Source organism: Penaeus vannamei, chromosome 42 (genome assembly GCF_042767895.1).
Source record: "Penaeus vannamei isolate JL-2024 chromosome 42, ASM4276789v1, whole genome shotgun sequence".
In the NCBI taxonomy this organism is placed as follows: Eukaryota; Metazoa; Arthropoda; class Malacostraca; order Decapoda; family Penaeidae; genus Penaeus; species Penaeus vannamei.
In genome coordinates, this window is record NC_091590.1 from 10,985,822 (window position 1) to 11,013,321 (window position 27,500).

Here is a 27,500-nt window from a genome sequence, read left to right on the forward strand (position 1 = left end):
TTATGCACTTCTTAGTAAAGATAATGGGTGCAAATGGCTAATCATAAACTTTACACTTGTTCTCCTTTGCAATCTGTTAATATTGACAATTATCAAAGAAAATGGTATGAGAGGGATAACTAATATATTTTATTATTTAGATATGAAAGTCAATGTAGGCCTACTAAATTATGATGATTAATCTTTTTAACTTTATGTGCGTGCCTTCCGTACATATGATCCTCCTCGAAAATTATAAACACCCAGTGACCATCTCCCCCCCCCCCCCCCCCCCCCTGTGTGAGGCATGGGGAATATTCAACGACTTTCGTAAGTTCTCGAATTCAATGTACTAAATTCACATGCTTTTGAAATTTTCAAAATTGAACCACCATGTTGTATTCATGCCAGGACTTTATAATTAGAATGATTTTGTACTAATGTTGCCATCCACAGTTCCCCATTTCTTCAAAATAAAAATAAAATGGAAAAAAAAAAAAAATTTAAAGGTTTTTATCTGGTTTAGATTAGTAGTCTCTATGGTAAAATGCATTTATTAAGCTTTTCACACGAAAATATCAACTTTTATGAACAACGAAAAAAAAAAGAAAAAAGTGACATACCTTTACAGAATAGTGTCCCTATTGAACATGAAAATTCCTATTGACTTGGTAATCATTGCTTTGCAAAGTACACTAAATAAGCGTTTTTTTGATCTATAATATCATTAGATTCAGAGAAAAATAACAGAGATAACGAACTTTGGCAAGGTGCCAAATACAAAACGCCGTAGCTCGGCTATTTTTTTATGACTCTTCGGTACTTCCCAACTCACGTAATTTTCATGCGATCCAAATGCAGTTTGTTGCTTTCACTAGAGCCTCGGCGTCCCATAGCCATGTGAAAGGCCGATTTTTGAATTTTTGCCTTAATCAAAAAATAATAATATTTTAATGCTGAAAAACGCATTCAAAAATAGTTCTCTATGTCAAGCTGTCCCCCGCCAAAAAAAAAAGGAAATTCAAAATTCGGCCTTTTACATGGCTATAGGCTAGAGTTGATCTAACACTAGCATTTTTGGGGGAATATTCTGTAAAGAGCTCTGATAGTTGGGATGTACCGAAGACATACCAAAAAAAATAGCGATTTTTTTCAACTTTTTGGGGGGTGCCCCCCCCCCCAATGGGGAAGCAAAGTTAAAATTTATATATATAACGGAGTGCAATTCTTTACTCTATAGCATGCAAAAAGAATCAATCAGTTATCTCTAACCGATATTTTTTTATGATGTATAGAGTAGGGAAAGGTGGCCATTTTCCGGGACGGTCCCCTTAAACAATGAGCCTATTCCTTCCCCAGCTACAGATACACTCCATATCATCCAATTACCCTGTGCACAGAACCCTTTCCTCTTTTACTAATCTCCGCTTTGCTTCATTTCCTTCCCCTCTTTAGCCTTTTCACTACTATGCTCTGTAACCTTTGTCATCTGGCACATTTTATCTTAATCATTAACTAATTTTTACCCTTTTTGCCTCAGTACTTTACCATAGGGGTATATAACCTTTAATGTCTAGCACATTTATTTGTTTCAACTATTAACCCTTAACTATTAACACATGCTTCACATTCTGCCAAAGGCAATAAATATTCACCATGTATTTTGTGCCAAGATAGAGTTGAAGTCGGGTACCTTAGTCAATTGCCAAAGAGCATTTAAAATAGAAAAATCACATTTTCATAGTGCCATCAAGTATGAATTTTCAGAGCATATGCATGAAATTCATTGATTTGGATGAAATGGTTGTCATGATTAGCTTGGTGACATAATGCAGCTTACAAATGGTTAATATTTATTTGTGTTATAGTTATTTATTTTCAATTTGCAACAAAAATGTGATTAAAGACAAATGTCATAGAATTCAGCAGTTTATTATTCCATGTATGTTTATCCCTTTGAGTCGTGTGTGGTAACTAATGTAACGATACCTTCTTTTTTTGTAATAGATAACTGTCAATATTATTTCAGATTTTAATTTTCAAATAAAATGTAAAGGCTATTTAAGGTTTAGTAGGTGAAACAGAAGAAGAAGAAAAGTTTGAAGTACTGTAAGACATTTAACAATTCCAGATTGTTTTATCCCCGAGAGAAGAGATCGATGGAGAAAATTAAATGCTTGATAAATTATTTTAGAAGAGTCACAAGTAAAGGTTAGTGTAAAATGCTATTGTTGTAAATATGAAAAATGAATGGCACTAAGTGTGACAAATGTAGAAAATATATGTGAATGAGAGTAAATAACTTCACAATGTAAGTGTGAGTCTTGTAAGACAGATATAGCATAGAAATATGTCAGACACTACTCTTGCTTTGTGAAATTGTTTGTTCTTATTCATACTTTTTCTACATACTGTTGGAAGCCTCTTTGGATTGCTTATACTCTGTCCCAACCAGGCCCTTAAGTAGGTGCTAAATTAGTTTCCTTATTGAACTTTAAAAAGGTTTATCATATTTGTTATATCTCTCTCTTTCTCTCTTTCTTTCTTATTTTTCTTTTTTCCTTTTTTCTTTCTTATTTTTCTTTCTTATTTTTCTTTCTTTCTTCCTTATTTTTCTTTCTTTCTTCCTTATTTTTCTTTCTTTCTTATTTTTCTCTTTCTTTCTCTGCTCTCTCTTTCTTTCTTATTTTTCTCTTTCTCTCTCTCCTCTCTCCCCTCTCTCTCTCCTCTCTCTCTCCTCTCTCTCTCCTCTCTCTCTCCTCTCTCTCTCTCTCTCTCTCTCTCCTCTCTCTCTCTCCTCTCTCTCTCTCCTTTCTCTCTCTCCTCTCTCTCTCTCCTCTCTCTCTCTCTCCTCTCTCTCACTCCTCTCTCTCACTCCTCTCTCTCACTCCTCTCTCTGGCTCTCTCTCTCTCTGACTCTCCCTCTCTCTCTCTCTCTCTCTCTCTCTCTCTCTCTCTCTCTCTCTCTCTCTCTCTCTCTCTCTCTCTCTCTCTCTCTCTCTCTCTCTCTCTCTCTCTCTCTCTCTCTCTCTCTCTCTCTCTCTCTCTCTCTCCCCCCCCCCTGCCTCCCTCCCTCCCATTCTCCCTCTCTCCTCCCCTCCCTCCTTCCTCCCCTCCCTCCCTCCCTCCCTCCCTCCCTCTCTCCTCCCCTCCCTTCCTCCATCTCTTCCTCTCTCCTTCCTTCATGCCAGTCTCTCCACCCCTCAACCCTCCTCCCCCTTTCCCCCTTTTGCCTCCTTTTGACCTCTCTCAGCCTTGTTTCCATTCATCTGTGAAAAATATTAGTTGTCATTGCTTGTAGTAAGTCAACCATTGCAAATATATCCCATCGGTTTTCAGAACCAGTTGGTACAGTGACGTTTACCAGGCAGTATATCAACCCCCAAAATATGCCGTCGTGGGAGACCTGTTCCAAGCCGCTGCCAAAGCTCCATGTAGACACCAAAGGACTGATAGAAGAGCAGATGGGACTTCTTCAGGTTGATTTTGCAAACAAGTAGGTTTTGGGATTGCGTGCTCTTGTTTAGTAGATGGTGATCGACTGCTTTCATTGTTTATTTGTGTATTTACTTTTTAATTATTGCTAAGTGTTATTCTTAGATTTTTTTCCTACCCTCACCCCTTCTTCATTTTCCAAGGTATGTTGGCGGTGGTGTCCTTAGCCTAGGTTGTGTACAGGAAGAAATACGCTTTGTGCTGTCTCCGGAATTGATCGTATCAAGACTCTTCACACAAGTTCTGGACAAAACTGAGGCCCTCATTGTAATAGGTATTTTTTCTCTCAATTTCAAGTGTTTTGATGAGATACATGGCAAGTCTTGAGAAGTTTTTATTTTCTCTTCTTATCATGATCTTTTTACATTTTCTTTTATCTTGAAATTGTATATATAATTAAAAGATTAACTATTTACTAAATTTTCTATAGTGTGATATACATGTATTTTTAATAAGGTGCGGAGCAGTTCAACAAAGGTGTTGGATACGCATCTAACTTCCGCTGGGCAGGATCACACAAGGACACTACACCTCGGGATCCTTGGGGGCGCAGAATGTGTCAGGTCACAGCCATAGACGCCCTTCACTTCACAAAGCAACCTAAAATTCAGTACAGGCCGAACTTCATTCTAAGGGAATTGAATAAGGTAATGCAAAACCTTTTCCACTTTATTTACATATTATCTGTTACAACTCTAATAGATTATGAAAGTTTTTGTTAGTATTGTTATTATTATTGTTGTTGTGATTATTGTTCTTCATCTTATTATTATGCCTATTGGTGTTATGTTATTTTTTATTTATTATTATTATGACTGTAAAATATGGAAGTTTCACAAATTTATACTTATCTCTTTTGATCTTCACTCTGTTATTGCTTCTGCTTTATTTTTTGTTCTCTTCTTTTATTTTGTTCTTTGATTGTTTTTTCTTTTATTCTTTTTCTGTCTCTTTTTATTCTTATTTTTCTCTTTTGTCCCTCTTTTTGAGATGTAACATAAATTTTTTACCTCTTTATTAAGCATCTTCATTTCAATAATTTTGCTTGCCTGCATTTCCTTAGGATTTCTAGTATCGTATAAGAAGATGGATAATTCATTGCTGAGACATTTGTTTGTTTTGATTTGCCTTTTCTTTCTACTACAGAAGTGGAGAATGCAAGACAAAGAATTTATATTATGTTTTGTTATTTTACTTCATACATTAGTGTGTTATGTATATTTACAAACAATTTATGATTTCTCTCTTCAGGCCTATGCAGGATTTCAGGTAATGGAGGGAAGTTCAGGCACCCCTGTAGCAGTCGCAACAGGGAACTGGGGTTGTGGTGCTTTTAAAGGCGATTCGAGGTTGAAGGTAATTATGTTCTAGCACAAACCTTTTGATATATGATTAATCAGCTTAGTATTAAATAATTTATACATTTCATTTTATACAAATATAAACATCATCTGTCAGTTGTGAGCCTGATTATTTATGTTTGGCTTTTTCAACTTCAGTCACTTATTCAGCTGGCTGTATGTGGCTACATTGGCAGAGATGTCGCCTATTTTACATTCGGGGATCAGAAACTGAGGAACGACCTATCCACAATGCACATCTTCCTTACAGAGAATAATGTCACAGTCGGTAAGACTATTTACTTTCTATGAAGGAAGAAAGGAGTAAAAAAAATTATGTATAGAATTAGAGATTATTTATACACTGTGTAAGAGAGATTTAGTAAAAAAAGATAAATAAATAAAAAATGTAAGTAGATAAATGAAAAAATAATAAAAAGGTGATAGATTTAACTTTAACTTTATAATGGATTTTTTTCCTTCCAGGTGAATTAGTGCAGGTGTTAAACCATCATGGTTTAAGAGATTGGGTCGATGGTTCTGACCTGTCTCACTATATCTACCATAACCTAGGTGCTTATGATTCAGAAACTGATAATGATACTGAGGAATCTAAGGGTAAGTTATGATTTTATGAGAAGAAAAAAGTTTGACAGTAGAATTTTACATATGACATGGAAATGTTCATATTCATTCATTTTCTGTCAGAGGTCTTACCTCCATTCTTTATCAAATGTGATAATTTTTTAAACAAACATTTATTGGATTTTTTCAGTAGGTAGGCTTCACCTTTTTTCTGTTTTTGCTTTAATGGAATCATAGTTTTGATTGTAGCTGGCCTTGTAGTGTAAAGAAAGACTGGAACATTGTGGAGATGCATCTGATTGAAGGGCAGTAGACAGGATAATGCATTCTATCAGGACACTAATATTTTTTGTTTGGTTAGGTCATAAGATGGTCTCTGCTGGGTCAGACTTGGTCACCTATTCAGGCTGCTGCTTGCCTACATAGTGTGGTCAAGGGAGGCCTTTCCTTGGTGATCAGGCACTTAGTGAGGGCAGGCACAAGTAGAGACTTAAGGAGGTGGGACTTTCCTTTATGATTTTTTAAAATGAATCCACACTAGGTAGAAACAGCACAAGCAAGTATTCATTGTAGTAATGAAGCCCACGTAATAAGATAGTACTGCCAAGTTGATGATGATGTAGTTGCTTTTAGCTTTACATGTCATATAAGTTTTAAATCAGGCTATAAACATTTGTCTAACCGAAATGTGAAGTTTGGAATTTTTTCTATAGTCAGGCTTAAACAAGTTCGCAATAGTACACCTAATCCATGGATGGGTAATTATTTGACTTGCAGGAGAGGACGCAATTTCGCACCTAGGCTATCGGGACATAAAAAGGCACAATGAGGTGTCACCTCTTATCTCTTATTATTAGAAATTATGTGAAAACATGTCACCATCACTAGTGGGTTAAGAAAGGAAAATTGAACAAATCTTATATCATCAAAATTGTCCATGAAATGTAAAGTACAAGCTGATATAAAGCTTTGCATCATTAAAGCAGACAAAACCTAAGTGTGACATTATAATTCTGCAGCTGTGAAGTGGAGGTTTATGATACAAATTAGTAAGAGTTCCCTTTATGCTGAATTTTCCTAAATCTTTCAGGTATCGATAGTATCAATAGCTTCAATCATTGTAAGATTGTATAGATTTTTTTTTGTGGAAGTATTTTATACAGAGTGGAAAAAATAGTACATTTATATTTCTTTTTTCAATATAAGTATTAATGGAAAAATGCTGTCTATTTCTGACTACAGTGTATTTAAAGAATATATTTCTAAAGACCACTTTCTATAGAGAGCCTGCTTACACTTTCATAAATGAATTTCAAAAACTAGTTGACAATGTACAAAATATATTTGATTACTGTGATTAGATATGAAGAGGAAAAAATAGTGCCTGATTTTTTAAAATACTGTTAACCAAAGAAGATTACATAGATGTAATAAAAAGTCTATTAGCATAGATTCTGAGGCCAATAGAGCAGTTTTTCAAACAGCTTAATAGAGCTCCGCAAAGCCCAGTATCTCGGAAATCTCTTTTTTCACCCTTTCTTTCTTTTAGCCGTCACCATATTATTTCTTTGGTTGTGATGTAAAGGCAGTAGATCTTGGGTTCTTCAGTTTATTTTTTATTTCTCTAGTTCACATATTCCCTACCCTGTTATGAAGCCTAGGCTAGTCCAACTGTCTTAATTTTGTGAAAGAAGTGGATGATGTTAGTAATGAACTTATAGAAAATGCATATTGATGTACAGATAAAGGATTTATTCATGCATGCTGTAGAATGTTACCTTTGCAAATCAGCAAATTAAGTAGAGAATAATTTCATAATGAGTACATAATGGTAATTAAAAGAATTTTTGTTGGTATTTTCATGGAAGAGGTATTTATATATATTTTATTTGTTTGTTGATTTTGTAGTGTCAGATCTCAGATGTATTCTGATGATCATGAAACTTAATCTGTGGTATATCTGTGTTATATATTAGCTTCATATATGAAGTTTCTTATTGTTTCATTTGCAAGATTTAAACTCATGATCTTGCAATTTTGTATCATTATATTCTGGAATATGTCCATGGTTCCATAATGCTTTATGAAGAATGAAGTACTTTGGATTTTCCAGTATCAGAATTCTATGAATTTTGTCTTCATATGGTAATACTTGCATTAGTCACTAATAAATTATTGTATAGCCAGATATATGACAATCAGAGTCACCATGAGAAGAAATTATTATTATTTCTGTTCTTTTCCTTCCTTTCTTTTATCAATCACATTCATTATTCCTCTTTTGCCTATACAAAGATCAGGGAGGTATCTTGATCTTGACATAATGTTTGCTATGTTATTTTTGTTGTTAAACCAATTGGTGCAGAGTACTTGCCATGTCCACTGTAGTTTTGTTTTGTGAATTGTGTTTACGTACAGATGCCTCAAGTGCTTAGTCACCACGGATTCGGTTTAGTAGGCATTTTTGACTTCATGTGATTTCCCTATTCCTTGAATTTTTGGGATAAGTGTTTTTTACCAATGCTATGTATAATAACAATAATGTTTATATTATTATATGACACTATGATTATTATAGTCATTAGAATGCTAATAGCAGTAAAATCAGATTTTCCCAAAAACAAGAAAAAATAAAACAGGTGAGATAAGCAAGACTAGTAATTGACTATGGGTAACCACAATAAATAACCTAAAATTACAGTAGACACGACATGTATCTTTATCATCATCATTATCACTATCATTTTCATTATCATTATCATGTGACCACTGAATGGCACTCAACAGCCACTGTGGGTCCAAGTTTGCATGTGGAGGAGGGCACTCCCAATCCCCTTGTCTAAGTTACAGTCAAGTCAATACAAAGACTGTTCACTTCACCAAAGGGTTTATTAATTAACAAGAAATAAAGGCAGGGGACGAGACACTTCCTCTCTACACCAAAACTCCCGTGAAATACAGATACATAAATAGAGGGCAGTGTAACACTGCCCCCTCCTTACAAAAGGCTTACCTAGCCATTTATTTAGCACAGAATAAAGCATACATTATTTCCTTTTTAATTACTTACAAACTAAAACGTGCATTTCATATTAATCAATTAAATAATCTTTCATCCACTGGTGGCTACCTCCTTTGTTTTGAGCAAATACCCCCACAGTGGGCATGCAGTTCTGTCTCCTCATTGGTGGTTGTCCCCCACATCCACCAGTCAACTGACTCATCCACGTCAAACATGGGGCGAAAATCACAGTCTCAAGCGGGGAAACGAGAGGAGGGGTTGCAAGCATGTCTTCCTGAGGCGAGAGTCCCAGGTGATCTGACTCTGTGGGACAAGACACCCCCTCCACACCAAAACTTGCCCAAAATACAGATGAATAGAGGGTGATGTAACATTATCATTGTTATTGGCATCTCTTCTTTTTCATCATCGTCATCTGATCATCATCATCATCATCGTTATTTTTGTTGTAGTTATTATTATTTTTTTTTACTGCCTCCATATTGAATATTGTTATTCCTTTTATCAACATTAGTTATCATTGATTAACATTGTTCTCTGTCTGGATCCTTTAAGAGAGTAGAAAGAAAAAGATCAAGGAAGTGTTATCCATATTCACTGTCAACATCACAATTGACCACTGTTGAAATGTTTGAGTTTGCTGTGTTTTCAGGACCAAGTAGAGAACCCAACAATAAGAATTTAATAAGCCACGGAAGCTCCTACACCACCACCTCCTCCTCCTCCTCCACCTACTGCACCGCACGCAAAACTGCCAGGAGCATCACAGATTATTTCAGCAAGTCCTCCTCATCAGTTATGAATAAGAATCACCCGCTAAATGCCAAGCATCAGTCATCATCATCATCAGCAACAGCAGCAGCTCTCCTCAGCAAGGGTCCCAGTGGCTCCTCATCCCTCACTGAGGAGAAGATCCTGCAGGTTCTAAATGAGTGCGATCGGCTGGTCGAGGGCCAGAGGTCAAAGGGCCAGCAGGGCAGTCCAAGCACTGTTAATCTAGACAATAGAAAAGGTGGTCACAGTTCAAGCAGTTTGATAGAAAACGTAAAGGGTGAATTGAGGAAGATACAGGACGCTGAGGGGAATGACATTTCCTCGGAAGCTTGCGAGTCGAGTAAGCTCCTTTCCTATTTAGATGATATAGATAAATGCCTAGCATCATAGGCACCATGCTTTCTTATGTTATGCTTGTTACTCATTGCCATTTTCTTCATTTTCTTTTCTTTTTTTTCTTTTTTTCATGGATAGGAAAAGGTGAACCAGATGAAGAGTAGAAAAAGGAGTATGCTGTACAACAGTGGTTATTGTATATAGTTAGTAGAATGAATAAATAAGTGAATGAACAAGAATAGTTGTGGATTCCAGTACAAAGGAGAAAGTTGAGTAGCACTGCATTAAAGCTGATGTTTATTTATGTATATCTTTTTTAGGGTCAGATTATGTATTATTCTGTTATTTGTATTTTGGGATAATATGCATTATTTTTGTTGTGCACATTTTAAGGGACACTAGATACTCTTTTGCAGTGATAAGTAGAGGTACTTATATATTTGACTTTTATTTTTATATTATTTTAAAAGAGATTTGATTTTTTTTATTAGATACCTACCAGAGTAAATAAACAATGTATAATTAAATGTGTCTGTTTGAATACTGACCTTGTTCTGTTGGTAAAGTGCACTTGGTTTCTGATGACATACTAATAAATTTACTCAACACAAGTATATATTCTTAGTTTTTTAAGATACATTGGTCATTTTGTAAAAATATGACAAGAATATTAGTCACATAGCTGTAAATTTTAATCAATATTATAATACTCCTTTACAAAACAGGTGTATATATTGAAATTAATAATCCCACAAGGCAGTAGATGCAAATGGCAAATTTTGATTAAATCTTCTTGCAAAGATTTATATTATATTGAAATTTAATCAGAATTAATCATAACAGTAATTACATTTCTTGTGCTGTGAAGTTACTCATTCTCATACATACATCCTTCTACATCTGTTATGATGCACTTGAACTATTTGATATGATGATTTACTTAAGTTATTATCCATTATTATATGTGAAAAGTTTGTAGGAATTATGAGTTTTGAAAACATGAAGTACAATAACCAAAGAGGTAAAACTTTTTTTTTTTTTCAAGGAGTTGAATATTATCTTCACAATGTATTAGTGTATAAGTACTATTGCTCTACTTTTTGTGAATAATATAAGCACCTAGCAAGTAAGTGATAATGAAATATTGCCTGACAGTATTGTTTGTATCGTGGTTGTAGAGATAGGTAGATAAAGTTTCATTTTATTTGTTTGAAAATATCTTGAGATATAAATTCAAAGAAGCAGGGTGGACATCTTGTGATATTTTTTCATTGCCAAAATTGGAGAAGAGACATACAAGCAATACTTATTTTTGTTTTTTCCCTTGTCTCTCTCTCTTTCTCCTTGTATTTCAGCTATTTAATTGCATAATTAGAGTAACATGTCATACATCATAAGATATGTCTGCAATGACTAATAGTGATGTGATTTGTGATCCATTTTTTGGTATTACCCAAAAGGCAATGCTATTTATAGATTTTTTTGGTGTTGTAGGTTTTGTTTTTCTCACTGTAACCAGTCCATATTCAATAAATTTTGAATCTGGATATCATGCAGGCATGTGTGCTTTATGGACAATGTAGATTTTTTTTTTATTAAAGCATACTTGCCAAGACGATGGTCCTCATAGATGCTGAAGAGGGATAATAGTTAGATAATAGTTTAGAGTATTGTTAAGATTTAATGTTAATAGTACAAAGTTGATATGTAAATGTCAGGAAGGTATTCGTATAAATTTTCACAATACTTTCCAAATTAGTTCCTTCTGCTTGATAAAAATTCATGCTGAATGAATCCTAGCTACTTGAGTCACAACCAAGTCTAAGTTCTAGTTCTGGTCATTTATTTATCATTTTGAAGTACAGTTAGATATGTACTTTTAGCGTAAGGGAATTGACTACAGTTTACCGAACACTATAGATATGAACAAGGAATTCAGTGCCTCATATTAATTATAACCTACTAATATTGGACACTGATATTACCTTTCACATGTAACCAATGGAGATATGAAAGTATTTATTATTCAAGTGATCAGACACTTTGAATACAGAATTTGAGATTTAAGGAAAAGAGGAAAGTGTTATAGGTTATGTCTACAGTTATGATATTTTAGTTGGTGTTGACTGTTCTTTGTTGTACATGGCATGTTGACTGTATATGTTACTCAACAATGCTATGCTTTGTATATAAGGACGTACTTATTGTTTATGAAGGATGATAAGAAATGTAGTATTAAGTAGTTTCATTTATGTATGTAAGCGAGACTTTACATTATGACTTTTCCGTAAAAAAAAATTCCCTTCCACTGATAGTTCCTAAGGATGCATTGCATTTTGAAAAAAATGTCAGATTTTTAATTTCACATGCAGCTCTATACTTGTTACTTGTAGCAAGATAAGAAAGTTTTGTCATATCTTTTGACAACTTTTCTTTGAAAGGGAGGGGGTTGTAATTGCTTTTTTTTTTTTTTTCTTTTTTATTGTTTGGTTGGTTAATTATTATTTTTTTTTATTCTCAGCACTGATTTCTTTCTTTGTTTATATTAATGTATATTCAAGAGCTAAGTGATACATTGAGCTGTACTGATGAAGCAGATGCAATCTCATTTCCTGCTATTACAAGACTGATAGATTTTTTTTTCTTTTCTTTTTTTTTGTGCTAAACCTCTTTCTAGTAACGCTTTTAATTTGATAAATATTAAATTTGTCAACAGGTTAGACCAGGTCAGGATCAGTTAATGAATAGACCAGGTTAGGATGGGATAACAGGATGTCAGATAAATAAATTTGCTGAAATGAGTAGCTTTAGTAAAATTTACACACAGCTTCAGAAATATCTTCCTCCTCCTCCTCCTCTTTCCTGTCTTGCTCCTCCTCCTTCTCCTCTTCCTTCTTGCTTCTCTTCTTCTTTCTTCTCATTTTCCTCCGTCTCCTGCTCCTCCTCCTCCCAATTGTTATTTTTGTTTTTATTATAATCATTTATTGATTATAGATTCCATCAGTCTTAAAGATATAACAAAAGTAAACCAAATGGATTTTAAATAAAAATAACACTAGCTTCATCACACATTCTGTAGATTAGTTTATATTAAGGTCATGTTAACATTGTAAGCACTGAAACTTCAAGGAGATGGTGTTCTCCTTTTTTTTTTTTTTTTTCTTTTTTTTCTTTTTTTTTTGAAATTGCTATTTGAAACTATTTCTTAGGTTTGTGGTTGCGCGTGTACACACACACACACAGGCACACACATACACAGGCACACGCACACGAGGCACATGCACACGCAGGCACATGCACACGCAGGAACATGCACACGCAGGCACAGGCACACGCACACGCAGGCACACACACACGCAGGCACACACACACGCAGGCACACACACACGCAGGCACACACACACGCAGGCACACACACTCGCAGGCACACACACACGCAGGCACACACACACACAGGCACACGCACACGCATACCCATGCACACACCCACATCCACATCCACATCCACATACATCCATGCTCACCCATACCCAGTCTCTCTCTCTCACACACACTCACTCACACACACACACACACACACACACACACACACACACACACACACACACACACACACACACACACACACACACACACACACACACACACACACGCACGCACACACACACACACACACACACACATACATTTAAGCTATACATATGATACATTTGAATTTTGTTTCACTTCTAGAAGTTAGTGGAGAGTGTTACATTTATTTTGGGCTGTGAAAAAGAGTATTTATTTTTTGCAAAATTGTCATAGCCAAGATGAAGACCGACTTTTTTGCCCAAGATTTGTTGTTTTCATCCATTCAATAACCTTTAATTCTCCTTTAATAAAACTGAATCCATAGACTGTAATATTAATTGACTCCAAAATTCCATCTCTATAAGCTGCTCATGATGATGATGATATTAAAAACGATTATAATTGAATTGTTATGAAATTGGTATTAGGATGCAGTCTTCTACCTTTTCATGATCTTTTAAAATACATCCTATGAATTAATACACAAAACTTAAATAGGAACCAAAACTCGTACAAAAATGGGTATATTGCAACAGAAAATGAATGTGTTATATCATATCATATATCGTTTGATGAGAACTTAGAACTCATTATAACATATATAGATATATCATATTTGAATAAAAATATAACCCTTTTAAAATGTTCAAAATGTTTAGATTAAAAAAAAATGTTCAAGATGTTTCAGAATTTTCAAAATGGTTCAGAAATGACCTCGCCGGTTACGCTGTTTTGGGGACACCCTAATAAAAGTAACTAGAGGATGGAAATCATCATGTATGAATAAAATGTTCAAAATGGTTCAGAAATGACAACCATTTCAAAATGTTCAGAATGGTTCAGAAAAACACCGTCGCCGGTGACGGTGTTTTGGGAACACCCCTGTAAAGGTATCTGGAGAATGAAAATGAAATGTTTTATGATGAAAGGATGTATGACAATATTGAGAATAAGACGACTAACATCTTTCTTGGATATATGCAAGAAGAAGCAGCTAGCATCGACGTTATTTGCTCCACCTCCTTCGTCTCCTTCCCGACCTCCTCCTCCCTGCTTTTATTATGCTCACACACACACTATATATATATGTGTGTGTGTGTTTATTTTTGTGCGTGTGCGTGTGTGTACCAGGCTGGTACGCTAGGTCACATTATTATGACCTCATCCCTTCTGCGCCACCTGCTGCCTGGCGATCCTCCTTTCCTCTGCTTGAGCAAGTTTGGCGCGTTTCTCTTCCTCTGCCTGAGCAAGCTTTGCGGCTTTTTCTTCCGCCTTGCTTTGATGGAGGCGATGACCTGGTAGGCTGTCCAAACATAGCTCTCCGCCGATTATTCGCTGGCAACAAGAACAAGCGTGAGGTCGAAAATACATTCAAAGTTTGCTCTGCGAAAACGTACAAGGAGGAAACTCTTGCCAAAGATTCTGCTCGCCTCCAAGCGCTCAAAAAGGTCATTAAGAGATTATATAAAGATTATTATTATCTCCTTTTCCTTAATCTGATTAGGTCGACTTTCGCAGTGGGCGCGAACGTCAGCCTTTGGTCCGGATCAGGCTTCAAAAATTCCAGTGCGATCCTGACCAGATCCTCCGGGAATTCCATTTCCACGGCTATAAGGGACAGCAGGTACCCGACAGAATAGGCGTTCTGAGCGGCCGTGCTGAGGTGCAGGGAGAACATCTCCGGAGCCAACCAGGGGGATTTTTTGCCCTTTCCGTATTTCAGGGCATAGAGGCGCCCCTTCTCGTTGGCATTACCGAAGTCTATGAGGCCCACTCTCCCGCGGGCGTCCACTACAGTGTTGTCCTCCTTCAAGTCGTTATGGATGATTCCCTTCCTGTGGATATCCCGCACATATTCGCAAAGATCAGCGGCAACGTCGAGAAGCTCCTTGTCCGACCTCTCAACCTCTCATTCTACAGGTACTTGTACAGCGTCTGAGGTCCCTCGAACGTGATCAGCTGGGCGAGGAGCCGAACGCATAGGCCGAGGGCCAAGGGCGCTCCATTGACGCCCCGGAGGTGCAGGAGATAATCAACCTCTTTGTAGATATCCTCCTGACGGATGTCTCCCTTGGGTCTCTTCATCTCGGCCTTGGTCCATTGCCAGCGGACCAGAGACGCGGCGCTGAAGTGGCTCTGCCCGAGCCTCGTTGACCGCTTCTTGAGGGCACCAATCTGCTATGCGCTCTGCATGGGGAAGCCTACTCTCTGCAGAAGAAAGTAGTATTGGGCGCTGGCAGCGGGCCTTCTTGACTCGCAGGGCGGCAGGCGTAAACTTCGATCTTGTTCCACACGCCGGCGGGCGAGTTAGCACGGGCGCCGGGTGTGTGTGTGTGTGTGTGTGTGTGAAACGGAAACATGATATAAATCAGATATAAATAAAACAGATTGGAGATTAACATTTTATTTCACAATCTTCAACAAACAAAAGCAAACTTGCTCAACAGTGTGCACTAATGACATGAATCACAAGAAGTGCAAATTTTACACTGAATTTACATCGCTAAGAATCTACATAAAGATAAAAAATGTAACCGACAGCGTCACCATATTTCAGTTCTATCTAAGCGTTACATTTATGCTTTTCACCTCTGCATCACCAAGAACTTTTCCTATCTACGCATTATAGAGATTTTTGCAAACGAATCCACACTCGCTTCTGAGCTACGTTTCTGTTTGCAATTCGTTTCCTCTCATCTTCTATCCTCTCCGTCTTCGTCTTAAACACCATTCAATTCTCACTTCTTTCTCTTCCTCCAGCTCCACGTCCTTCTCCTCTTCCTCCACTTTCTCTTCCCCGTCCTCCTCCTCCTCCTCCTCTTCCTCCACTTTCTCTTCCCCGTCCTCCTCCTCCACTTTCTCCTCCCCGTCCTCTTCCTCCACTTTCTTCTCCCCATCCTCCTCCTCAACCTACTCCTCCACTTCCTCCTTCTCCCCGTCCTCCCCCTCCACCTCATCCTCATCCTCCCCTACTTCTTCCTTCTCCGCGTCCTCCTCCTCTATTGGCTCCTCCTTCTTCTCCTCCTCCCTGAACATGGCGCCCATCGGTTGCACTTGAAACTTAAAAATCGAGTTCCTGCGCTCCTCCACTCCCGTCGATCTCCTCCACGATGCGGTTGGCCTTGAGGCAGACGTGGCGCTGCGCACACTTGCTGGGGCAGCACTTCTCGTCGCGCGCGCAGTACCCGTCGGAGGCACAGGCGGCGGCTTTCTGCTTGTAGCCTTTGTCCTGGAACGGAGAGGTGGGTGTTATGTGGCATACTTTGTGTAACGAGAAAGTTTTATTAAAGTCTGTTGGGAATCGTAAATTTATGTTTCTATGATATACATACGCGGTTGCGCACCCATTCACTTAATCACTCACTCACTCATATATGTATGCATGCATGTATGTATATGTAAGTATACATATACATATACACATATATGTGTGTTGCACAATGCCTTCATTCAACCGAAAGAAACCCGAAGGTTCATGCATTAAACATCCCCTAAAACAGTTTTGAGAACTTACCCCAAACTTGATCGGGACTTCCCTGTCTCCGTCGCAGTCTTCATCCTCGATCTTGGGGCAGAGTCCCTCGTGGTCGTCATGGTTCTTGGGTTCTGGAGAGAGAGAGAGAGAGAGAGAGGAGGGGGGGAGGGAGGGAGGAGGGGGGGTGTTAGTTAATGGCGCTAGAGATCGGAGGTTATCTCGTCATATTTTGGATTATCTTATTAATTACTGCTTATTCAGGTTTCTCTATATTTTTTATCATATTGATTCCAGTGGGATTTTGATTCATTCAGTTGAAGATAATAACAATGTTGATAAATTACAGATGGAGTTAATACATACTGGCATTCTCGCCAAAATAAACATACAAAATATTCATTAGAAATAAGAATAAGAATGAAGGCAAAATAAGAAAAAAAATCCTGTAGTTGACTAGCTCACCTAGTAAACTACCATCGTCGCAGCAGTAGCTCTCGCTGTCCCAGAAGCAGTAGTAACGGCAGCTGCTTGGATACGGCACATACTTGAGGCAATGGTGCTTCTTGGCGCAGGGCGTCGGGCAGCACTTCTCGTCCTCGGCGCAGTAGCCGTCGGAGGCGCAGGGGGGCGTGGTCACTGGCGAGCCCGAGAACAATTTCTCGATCGTGGCTTTCTCGCTCTGAGTAACGAGGTTTGTGTGTATGAGTATACATTCATAGACATACATTTACGTGTGTGTGTGTGTGTGTGTATAAATACATGTATACATCTATGTCTTTTTATCATTATTCATTTCATTAACTATTTATCTATTAGCCACACATACATACTGGTGTGTTTGACCATTGTCTTTCTATGGTCATACTCTCACAAAATGGTTATATTTCTTTTTATCTTTAGACTTTAGACAGAAAGTTACACCGAATGTCCTGCAGTTACTGTATCTAGCGACATACCTTATAGTAGATTCCGTCACTCTTGCAGATGTGTTCTTCCTTAGCTACACACATTCCTTGGTGGGCATAGTGATCCGGAGGAACTGAAAAGAGAGAGAGAAAAACAGTTGCTCAAGATGGGAACTTAAAAAGATGACACACACACACACACAAACAGTCGCACGCACACACACACACACACGTACGTACGAACACACACGCACGCACGCACGGGTTAACGCAACGGTCGGCCAACCAGTCGGTCACAAGCCTGTTTTAAGTCGGTCACACTACTGTACCTGTTAATACCTCGGCCTTCAGAAGTTGCCATGTAAATAGCTCCAATATCATATCCGAGCACGAATGATAATTAGATTGTTATATTTCTTTTCTTTTTCTGGGAAAAAGTTATATTTATATTCATAATGGCGGATATGTCTGAACAACATACAATTATTAATGTTTGACTCTTAGGCTGGTAGATCGCATCAGGGTAATTGTAGATAGAATAGATCGTATCCCACAAAAGGCTGGCCTCCCCTGGCTTAATACAAATACAATACCACCTACGAGGTCTGGTGCCATCGTCACAGCAGTAGACGGTATTATCGTAGCTGCAGTAGTAGCGACAGGCTGTTGAAGAAAATTGAGAAACCTTTGGCATACTTGAACTTTTATTTATTATCATTATTGTTATTATTATCATTATTATTATTATTATTACTTTAATTCAGTCAATTCAGTTTTTTTTTCTATTACTTGAACCATTTAATCCCACTCTGCTTTCGATCTTGAATAGCAACTTTTTTTTGTACTGTGCATTTAAATCACTGATTTTAGACTATTTAATTCAACAGAGTAATGAAAATACACATAATTGGAGTTTTTCAGAAATTTTTGATTTTTTTTTTTCTTCTTTTTGATCCTGAATATCATTGTTTGATTATGTTGAAATAAGTATTGTAAATAATGTATAATAGAACGCCTTACTGTTCGGCGGGATAGTCGGAAATTCGAGAAGGTCGTCTGTCGGAAGAAACAAAGGCGTTATTTTTTATTGCAGACTTGTTTCTTTCACAAATTACTTTATCAGTTGTAACTCCTGCAGTGTTATTCATTATCAAGCAAAAATAAGTTCGGATGTGACATATACTCATAGGCACGTTTGTGTGAGTGTATATGTGTGTGTGTGTGTGTGTGTGTGTGTGTGTGTGTGTGTGTGTGTGTGTGTGTGTGTGTGTGTGTGTGTGTGTATGTGTGTGTGTGTGTGTGTGTGTGTGTGTGTGTGTGTGTGTGTGTGTGTGTGTGTATACATATATATATATATATATATATATATATATATATATATATATATATATATATATATATATATATGCAATTTTTCCGTTTCCTTATTTTCTATTTATTTCTACGAGTCTCACCTTCTGCCGTAGGGGCTTTTTCTATCGGGGCATTCTCTGTAAATAAATAAATCAATAATAAACGTAGGTACTAACGGAGTCAAACATACTGACAATAAAACAAAATACATTTCCTACAATATGACAGAGAAGGAGGGTTGAGGTTGGTGGTGCTTAGGGGGGGGGGGGAGCTAAAACAATCCTGTTTTATCCGAAACCTCAATTTCATCACCAATAACTCTCTTATTTCCTCAAATGAGCTTTCTCGAGGCCTCACCCTGTGCTGCGGCGGCGAGGCACAGGTGCTTCCTGGCGCAGGGCGTCGGGCAGCACTTCTCGTCCTCGGCGCAGTAGCCGTCGGAGGCGCAGGGGGGCGTGGCCGTTGGTGAGCCCGAGAACAGCTGCTTCGTCGTGTTCGCGCCAATCTGAAGAACAATAGATGGAGAATGTGTAGAAATATGTGTGTGGGTGGATGTTGTGGGTGTGTATGTGTGCGGGTGTTTTGTGCGTGTATGTTTGCGGGTGTTTTAAGTGTGTGTGCGGGTATTTTGTGTGTGTACGTTTTTTTATGTGCGTGAGTGTGTAGAAGATTGATGATGAGTAAGTTATGAAAAAAAGGAAAAAAAACGGAAACCTGAGATCACACCCAAGGCCTTCTCTTCATAGCGCTTCTTCAGAGCATGAAGAAACAATAACGTGAAAAAGCCTTCGGTATAAACGTGTCTTTCCCTGAACCTCCCTTTGTGTACGTGTGTGTGTGTGTGTGTGTGTGTGTGTGTGTGTCTGTGTGTGTGTGTGTGTGTGTGTGGTGTGTGTGTGTGTGTGTGTGTGTGTGTGTGTGTGTGTGTGTGTGTGTGTGTGTGTGTGTGTGTGTGTGTGTGTGTGTGTGTGTGTGTGTGTGTGTGAGTGAGAGAGAGAGAGAGAGAGAGAGAGAGAGAGAGAGAGAGAGAGAGAGAGAGTGTGGAATTCATGACGAACAGGTTGCAACAGGAACAACGAAGAGGACAAGAAAACACACGAATATGGGCATATTCGTGTATTTTCTAGTCCTTCCCTTCGTTGTTCCTTTGCAGCGTGTGTGTGTGTGTGTGTGTGTAAGATTTGCAAGTATTTTTTTCCTCAGTAGACTCTGGTTGTCTAAATTTCATACGTATCATCCTAAACTATATAAGTACTATACTTACCCCATCAGTAGTGTTGTAGTAAATGGCGTCATCCTCGCAGATGTGTTCGCTCATTTCGATACAAACACCTGCATTCTCATCGTGATCCTGGGGAACTGTAAGAGGCAACGAGAATAATAACTTTCAAAGGGGTAATCAAGAGGGAGCGAGAGGAAACGAAAGAGGAGACAGAGACAACACAACAAAAGAGAAGGATATATAGAGAGAAGGCACGATCTAAAGTTATCTGAACAGGTAATGGTCTTTTTAGAAAACATATTTTATTTTTATTGTCATATTTATTTATTTATCTTAATTTTGTATTATGATCTTTTTTATTTTCATATTTATTTATTTATTCTATTTTTGTATTATCATTTTTAAATTTTAATTGATATTTATTTATTTTATTTTTCTATTATTATCTTTCTCTTTCTTTCTTTCTTTTTTGCAAAGACGAGCATCACTTACTGGGTCTGGTGCCATCGTCACAGCAGTAAGCATCTCCCTCGTAGCCACAGAAGTAGCGACAATCTGAAAAAAAATGATATAGGAAGAAAAATGTCAATAAACATATAGTAAATTGAATAAAAAGTAAGAGAAGAGAGAGTTGGAATATCTTACAAAAATATTCAATCCACTTACAGACCTCTAAGAATTTAGATCAAACTTTGAGACCGTATTCCAGGCTAGTGCAAAGATGATAATGATAATAATAATCATTTGCTAAACTATATACATTGACTTACTGCTTGGCGGCTGAGTTGGGTATTGGCGGCGGAAATCTGTCAAACAAAAGCAAAAGTTGTCACTGAAATATTCCATTAGAGGGTGAAATTGAGTCATTCTCTGATATTTCTGGCTAGTCTATTCCACTAATAGAGTAAATGTAATTTTCTATTTTCCTAATCAAACAGAATTGAGTATTAACATATATATATATATATATATATATATATATATATATATATATATATATATATATATATATATATATATATATACGCACACATACACAGAAATATATACATATACATACGTGTGTATTTATGTACATACATACGTGTGTATGCATTATATATATGTGTGTGTGTGTGTGTGTGTGTGTGAGAGAGAGAGAGAGAGAGAGAGAGAGAGAGAGAGAGAGAGAGAGAGAGAGAGAGAGAGAGAGAGAGAGAGAGAGAGAGAGAGAGAGAGAGAGAGAGAGAGAGAGAGAGAGAGAGAGAGAGAGAGAGAGAGAGAGAGAGAGAGAGAGAGAGAGAGAGAGAGAGAGAGAGAGAGAGAGAAAGAAAGAAAGAAAGAAAGAAAGAAAGAAAGAAAGAAAGAAAGAAAGAAAGAAAGAAAGAAAGAGAGAGAGAGAGAGAATGAGAGGAAAAGAAGGGAAGAAGGACAGAAAGAAAGAAAGAAAAATAAAAAAGAAAGAAAGAAAAAAAAGGCAGAAAGAAAGAAAAATAAGAAGGAAAGAAAAATAGGAAACAGACCGGGCGCGAGTCCACCGTCGCAACAGTAGCTAACCCCCGCGTAGCCACAGTAGTACCGACATGCTATAAATAAATGAATAAATAAATATATAAATAAATAAAACATCAGGAAAATAAATAAATAAATATGTAAATGAATAAAAAATCAGGAAAATAAGAGTAAAATGGGTTTATTTCTAACTCGGTGTATTTTGCGAGACGAAAAAAATAACCCATGAATTTAGAGAAAAGGCAACATAGCTAAGTGCTTTGTGTTCAAAGTCAAATTATTTTTTTATGTAGTCCTCCATGAGTGCATGTATTTGTTATTCTCCGATTTAACTAATGTATTCCACTAATATATGGAATATAAATGTTTTTCATTATTGTAGAAAATATACAATGTAATATATATACTGTAAAAGTATAAATATATTCAATTTCTCTTATTTTAGTCTTACCTGTTACTGGAGGCGTATCTGTGACTGGATATTTTTCTGCAAATTTAAGAAAGAAAATAGAAAAATGAATGTTGTTTATTATAACGACAAAAAGTCAAAATATTTGTAGAGAGCATAATCAATTATCAATCCTTTTATTACATATGGCCTTCTAAAAAATAAATGAAAAATAGTGAAAATAAATAAATACATAAATAAAATAAATAAATAGATAAAATAAATAAATAAGATAAATAAATAAAATAAATAAATAAAATAGATAAAGACAAATAAATAAAATAAAGATAAATAGATAAATAAATAATAAAATAAATAAATAATAAAATAAATAAATAAAGAAAGAATAAAATGAATAAATAGATAAAGAATAGAATAAACAAATAAATAAATAAAGAATTAAATAAATAAATAAATAAATAAATGAATAAATGAATAGATAAATAAATAAATAAATAAACTTTCGAGGCCTCACCCTGTGCTGCGGCGGCGAGGCACAGGTGCTTCTCGGCGCAGGGCGTCGGGCAGCACTTCTCGTCCTCGGCGCAGTAGCCGTCGGAGGCGCAGGGGGGCGTGGCCGTTGGCGAGCCCGAGAACAGCTGCTTCGTCGTGTTCGCGCCAATCTGAAGAACAAGAGATGGAGAATGTGTAGAAATGTGTGTGTGTATGGGTATCTGTGTGTGCGGGTATGTGTGTGTGTGTGTGTGTGTGTGTGTCTGTGTGTCTGTGCGTGTGTGCGTGTGTGTGTGTGTGTGTGTGTGTGTGTGTGTGTGTGTGTGTGTGTGTGTGTGTGTGTGTGTGTGTGTGTGTGTGTGTGTGTGTGTGTGTGTGTGTGTGTGTGCGGGTATCTGTGTATGTGGGGTTCTATGTGCGGGTGTATGTGTGTATGTGAATTGTGGGGGTATTTGTGTGTAGACAACAGAAATCTAACAAAGACTTTCAAGTAAAAAAAAAAAAAAAAAAACACGGAATACACTATTCTTTCTTCCTTTCTTTCTTTCTTTCTTTCTTTCTTTCTTTCTTTCTTTCTTTCTTTCTTTCTTTCTTTCTTTCTTTCTTTCTTTCTTTCTTTCTTTCTTTCTTTCTTTCTTTCTTTCTTTCTTTCTTTCTTTCTTTCTTTCTTTCTTTCTTTCTTTCTTTCTTTCTTTCTTTCTTTCTTTCTTTCTTTCTTTCCTTTCTTTCTTTCTTTCTTTCCTTTCTTTCTTTCTTTCTTTCTTTCTTTCTTTTTATTATTATTATTTTTTTAAATCTGAGGGACTTACACTGTCAGTGACGTTATAGTAGATAGCGTCCTTTTCACAAATATGTTCTTCAATTTCGACGCAAGTACCTGCATTCTCATCGTGATCTGGGGGAACTGGAAGAGACAAAGTGTTGATAATTATGATGACAATGGTAATAATGATAAAAGATGATGATGATGATAGATAAATAATTATGCTATTTTTTATTATGATGATAACGATGATTATGGAGAGAGAGAGAGAGAGAGAGACGCCACTATATAAGTGATAAGTTATTTTGATGTATATTAAAAAAGAACAGAAAATAATGTATATACACACACATATATGAATAGACGGACTGATAGATAGATAGACAGATATGCATATATATATACACATTTCTTTTTCACTTACTAGGTCTAGTGCCATCATCGCAGCAGTACGCAATTCCTTCGTAAGCGCAATAGTAGCGACAATCTGAAAAAAATGATATAAGAAGAAAAATGTCAATAATTATATAGTAAATTGAAAAAAAAGGAAGAGAAGAGAGTTGGAATATTTTACAAAAATGTTTTATTCACTTTCAGACCTCTTAAGACTTTTGATCAAAGTTTAAGACCGTATTCCATGATAGCACAATGATGATAATGATAATAATAATTTATTAAACTATGTACACTGACTTACTGCTTGACGGCTGAGTAAATTTAAATGAAATTAGAGAAAAGAAAATACAAAAGATAAATCTATTCACTAAATGAAAATGAAATCAGATAAAAAGAGGCTACAAAAATCTTATTCGGTAAATCGAAATGAAATTAGATTAAAAAATGCTTAGATTAAATAAATAAATACATCCGGTATAACAAATGAAATTAGAGAATAAATTAGAGAAAATAACATCCCCTTAGACCATTTACTATTGTGTGGCATATGTATGATGATAATAAGATGCTAATTACTATGATAATGATAATGATATTAGTAATGATAATACTACTAATAATAGGTATACAATTATGATGATAATGATAGGAATAGAATAATAATAATAGGAATGAAATCAAAATGATAACTATAATGATAATGATAATGATGAAAATAATATGAGTAATAAGAATGATAATAATACTAGTGATAATGATGATGATAATAATAATAATGATAATAACAATGCTGCTGATAATAGTAATGATAATAACAATGCTGCTGATAATAGTAATGATAATAACAATAATGATAATAATAATAGCAAGGATAAAAGTAATGATGATAATCATATTAAGGATAATTATCATCAGTTGTTAATTGATGTATATTGACTTACTGCTAGGGGGGAGAGTCTGGAATTCTCGAGGAGCTTCTGTAAAACAAACAAACACAAAATTGTAGTTCGCCATATTTATTTATTTATTATTATTATTTATTTATTTTTATTTTTATTTTTATTTTTTTTTGTGCCATTGTCATACTTTTAAGATTTAATCATAATGAACTGAAACATGTCAAGAATTGTATGCAAATTATTAAACCTATTAATAAGTGGGTTTATTTTTTGTATCATCACATCCTGTTTTATTCATTTTTATGTTATTCATTATCATTATGAGTCTTACCTGTTGGTGTAAGTTTTCCTTCTGTCGGAATGCCCTCTGTAGTTGTACGGAAAATAAAAAAGAAAATTGTGAATATGAATGTCAAGAGAATAATGTTTTAGCATAGATACGCATAGAGATAATATGGCGTAGATATTGGTCAAAAATGAGAGGGGATGGGGGAACTGGTAGAATAAAAAAAAATTGATATGATATGATCTCTCGAAAACCGTTCAAGATTTACACTCTCCCTTCTCCCCTCTCCTCTCGTACAACATTTTCGTTTCTTTTTTTTCTTTTTTTTTGTCGAACCTCCCCCCCCCTTATCCCTTACCCTTTGTTGTCGTGAGGGGGCTTGGAAGGCGAGGACTGGGGCCCAATGCTGCTGGGGATCTCCCTTCCCTTGAGCCTCAGCCCTCGACTCAACTAATTTTGCAAGGTCTTTTCTCCCTCCTGCTTTTTCGTTTCTGTCCCTTCTCCGTTCCCTTCTTCTACTATCTACTTCCTAAGGTGTGAGAGCCGCGGACGATGATGTACTATCAGTACAGTGGTACTCCATTCCTCCTAAAATTCATCGTAAGAACACCACCAACATTGCCAAAATTACTTTCCGTAGACATGACCTTCACTTTAATGTCTACATTGGTGGAGAATCCCTCCCTGTCCGATCATATCAACATCCTCCCCGTCAATGTTAAAACTGTTGGCGTTTAGGACATTCTGCCAAACACTGCCGTCCCACAGCCCGATGCCCTCTGTGTGCACAACCTGGTCATAACCGATCAATCTGCTCTGCGCAGTCACGCACATGCGCTAACTGCGGTGGCCCCCATAATGTACTTCATAGGGGCTGCCCCACCTACAAATTTGAGTCTGAGGAGACAACTCTCAGACACAGACTTGGTGTCACTCTGCGTGAACCCAGACAGGAAGCACGTCGACGGTTCTTTCTCATACTTCTACCACACTCTCACCTCCACCTACCTTTGCCTCCACTCCTCAGACACCAGTTTCCTCTCCCCCCCCCCCCTTCATGAGAAACCTTTGTCTCACAACACTCCCCAGTCAACTCCGTTTCAGAAACCCTTGAAGACATTCAGAACTATCTGCTCGAGTCCCAAAATGACACTGAAAACCCTCACCCACCCTCAAATTCCACAACTCCTGCTCCCTCCACCCTCAAAGTGACTGCCGGTATCCATCCTCCTCCTACTCATATTCCTCCTACACCTCTTCCTCCTACTCCCTCCCAACACAGCCCATCCCCCTCAGTTCCAACTACATCAACCCTCCCTCCATCCCCTCTATCCCTTCCATTCCCTCTTGGATACACACGTGAACCCCTTATGTCACAACTATACCCTTCCCCAGATCCTCCACCTCTTGATACCCCTCCTGATACTTCACCCCCCCCCCACTCTAATTCCTTTTCTCACCCCCTAGCTCCTTTCCCTTCAAATTCTCCAAACTGTAACCGTTATCACTCGTAGATCAACAATAATAATTCCCGGTTTCCGTTCACACAGACCTGATCTTCGTTATATCCTTTAACTAAGCAATAGCTCTCCTGCATTAGAATATTCGCTGTTTCCGTTCTCACAGACCTGACCTTATTCATATCCTTTCTTCGTATAACCCGTCCCTTCTCTGCCTCCCAAGAGACTTTTCCTACGCATCCTCCTCTGCTTTGACAACCTGTTCTCCTTCCTCAGACTATACATATCCTTCACTTGATCTAATCCCCTTGCCTAACCCCCCCGTAACCCATTCACTCAACTCCTTTACCCATCTTTAACCTTTTCAATATTACTCTAGGTCAGTGGTTCTCAACCTGCGCCGCGACCATCCCTCAAGGTCGCCGCGAAAATTTAATGAATACCTGGTTATGTCTTGAATTTGTGCCTTGCATTTGGCCGCCTCATTTTCACAATTATTTTTTCCTCATGACATCGAAAGGATATGCAAATCCAGACAGACGCAAGTGTCCCATTAATCATGTATGTTTAATCTACAACTGGAATGATATATTTCATTCCCATGTGCTCATTAATTCATTCATATATATGATAATAAAAACAACAATAATGATATTGGTAATAAAAATAATAATATTACTTATCATTATTATTATTACTGTATAGTTAGTGCGCCGTCAAAGTCCAGGCTATATCATTAGTGCGCCACTAACCAGTAAAGATTGAGAACCTCTGCTCTACATATTTGACGCATAGCAACTAACTACTAACTCACTAACTATTGTTGTTACTATTGTTTCTAACTTCACTACCGTTTTGCTGTACCTTCCTATAGTGTTATATGACCTTATATGTCTAGCACGTTTATTTTGCTTTTAACCATTAATCATTTTTTTTATCGAAAGTCTCTATTTTTAATATCTTAAATTCATATTTTTTCCTCCTTAAACAAAAGTTTCCTCGGATTCTATGTTGTTTACCGTTATTTTGGTATGTATTCTGATTCTTGACTTTCCACACATATTCTCACTTCCAAGCCTCTATTCGTAATTTTCAAAATTCTTAATATTATCTCATGATCAACTGTTTTACGTGTATTTACTCATTTACATTATTTGTTTCAATATGAGTACTATTGTTAACGTGATTTTTTTCTAGATTTTAAATATTTACTGATTTGTTTATTTTGCTTCATTATGAGTACTATTG

General features: G+C 36.9%; 2 protein-coding genes across 7 annotated transcripts in view; one reads left to right on the plus strand and one right to left on the minus strand.

The window, feature by feature from the left end:
• LOC113813931 (poly(ADP-ribose) glycohydrolase) overlaps window positions 1–10,058 on the plus strand; it is a 42,087-nt gene extending 32,029 nt beyond the window's left edge. For 4 of the 6 annotated variants that reach the window (XM_027366010.2, XM_027366012.2, XM_027366014.2 and 1 more), the window contains 8 exons: window positions 2,111–2,190; window positions 3,319–3,475; window positions 3,618–3,748; window positions 3,931–4,121; window positions 4,726–4,830; window positions 4,974–5,103; window positions 5,301–5,432; window positions 9,074–10,058. In XM_027366010.2, coding sequence (XP_027221811.1) covers window positions 2,111–2,190; window positions 3,319–3,475; window positions 3,618–3,748; window positions 3,931–4,121; window positions 4,726–4,830; window positions 4,974–5,103; window positions 5,301–5,432; window positions 9,074–9,585 — 1,438 coding nt within the window. In that variant the 3' untranslated portion in view covers window positions 9,586–10,058. Of the gene's footprint in view, window positions 1–2,110; window positions 2,191–3,318; window positions 3,476–3,617; window positions 3,749–3,930; window positions 4,122–4,725; window positions 4,831–4,973; window positions 5,104–5,300; window positions 5,433–5,760; window positions 5,963–9,073 lie in introns of those variants that run through there. The other 2 variants (XR_011398371.1, XM_070118629.1) reach the window with 2 other exon arrangements.
• A 5,431-nt stretch (window positions 10,059–15,489) lies between these two features.
• LOC113813930 (uncharacterized) overlaps window positions 15,490–27,500 on the minus strand; it is a 13,984-nt gene continuing 1,973 nt past the window's right edge. The window contains exons 3-20 of the mRNA XM_027366009.2: window positions 24,838–24,873; window positions 24,549–24,584; window positions 23,636–23,698; window positions 23,258–23,352; window positions 22,471–22,618; window positions 21,999–22,034; window positions 21,559–21,621; window positions 20,827–20,862; window positions 20,549–20,611; window positions 20,099–20,193; window positions 19,192–19,339; window positions 18,936–18,971; window positions 18,502–18,537; window positions 18,082–18,144; window positions 17,533–17,615; window positions 17,039–17,255; window positions 16,616–16,707; window positions 15,490–16,330 (exon numbers count right to left, since the gene is read on the minus strand). Coding sequence (XP_027221810.2) covers window positions 16,163–16,330; window positions 16,616–16,707; window positions 17,039–17,255; window positions 17,533–17,615; window positions 18,082–18,144; window positions 18,502–18,537; window positions 18,936–18,971; window positions 19,192–19,339; window positions 20,099–20,193; window positions 20,549–20,611; window positions 20,827–20,862; window positions 21,559–21,621; window positions 21,999–22,034; window positions 22,471–22,618; window positions 23,258–23,352; window positions 23,636–23,698; window positions 24,549–24,584; window positions 24,838–24,873 — 1,514 coding nt within the window. The 3' untranslated portion in view covers window positions 15,490–16,162. The remainder of the gene's footprint in view (window positions 16,331–16,615; window positions 16,708–17,038; window positions 17,256–17,532; window positions 17,616–18,081; window positions 18,145–18,501; window positions 18,538–18,935; window positions 18,972–19,191; window positions 19,340–20,098; window positions 20,194–20,548; window positions 20,612–20,826; window positions 20,863–21,558; window positions 21,622–21,998; window positions 22,035–22,470; window positions 22,619–23,257; window positions 23,353–23,635; window positions 23,699–24,548; window positions 24,585–24,837; window positions 24,874–27,500) is intronic.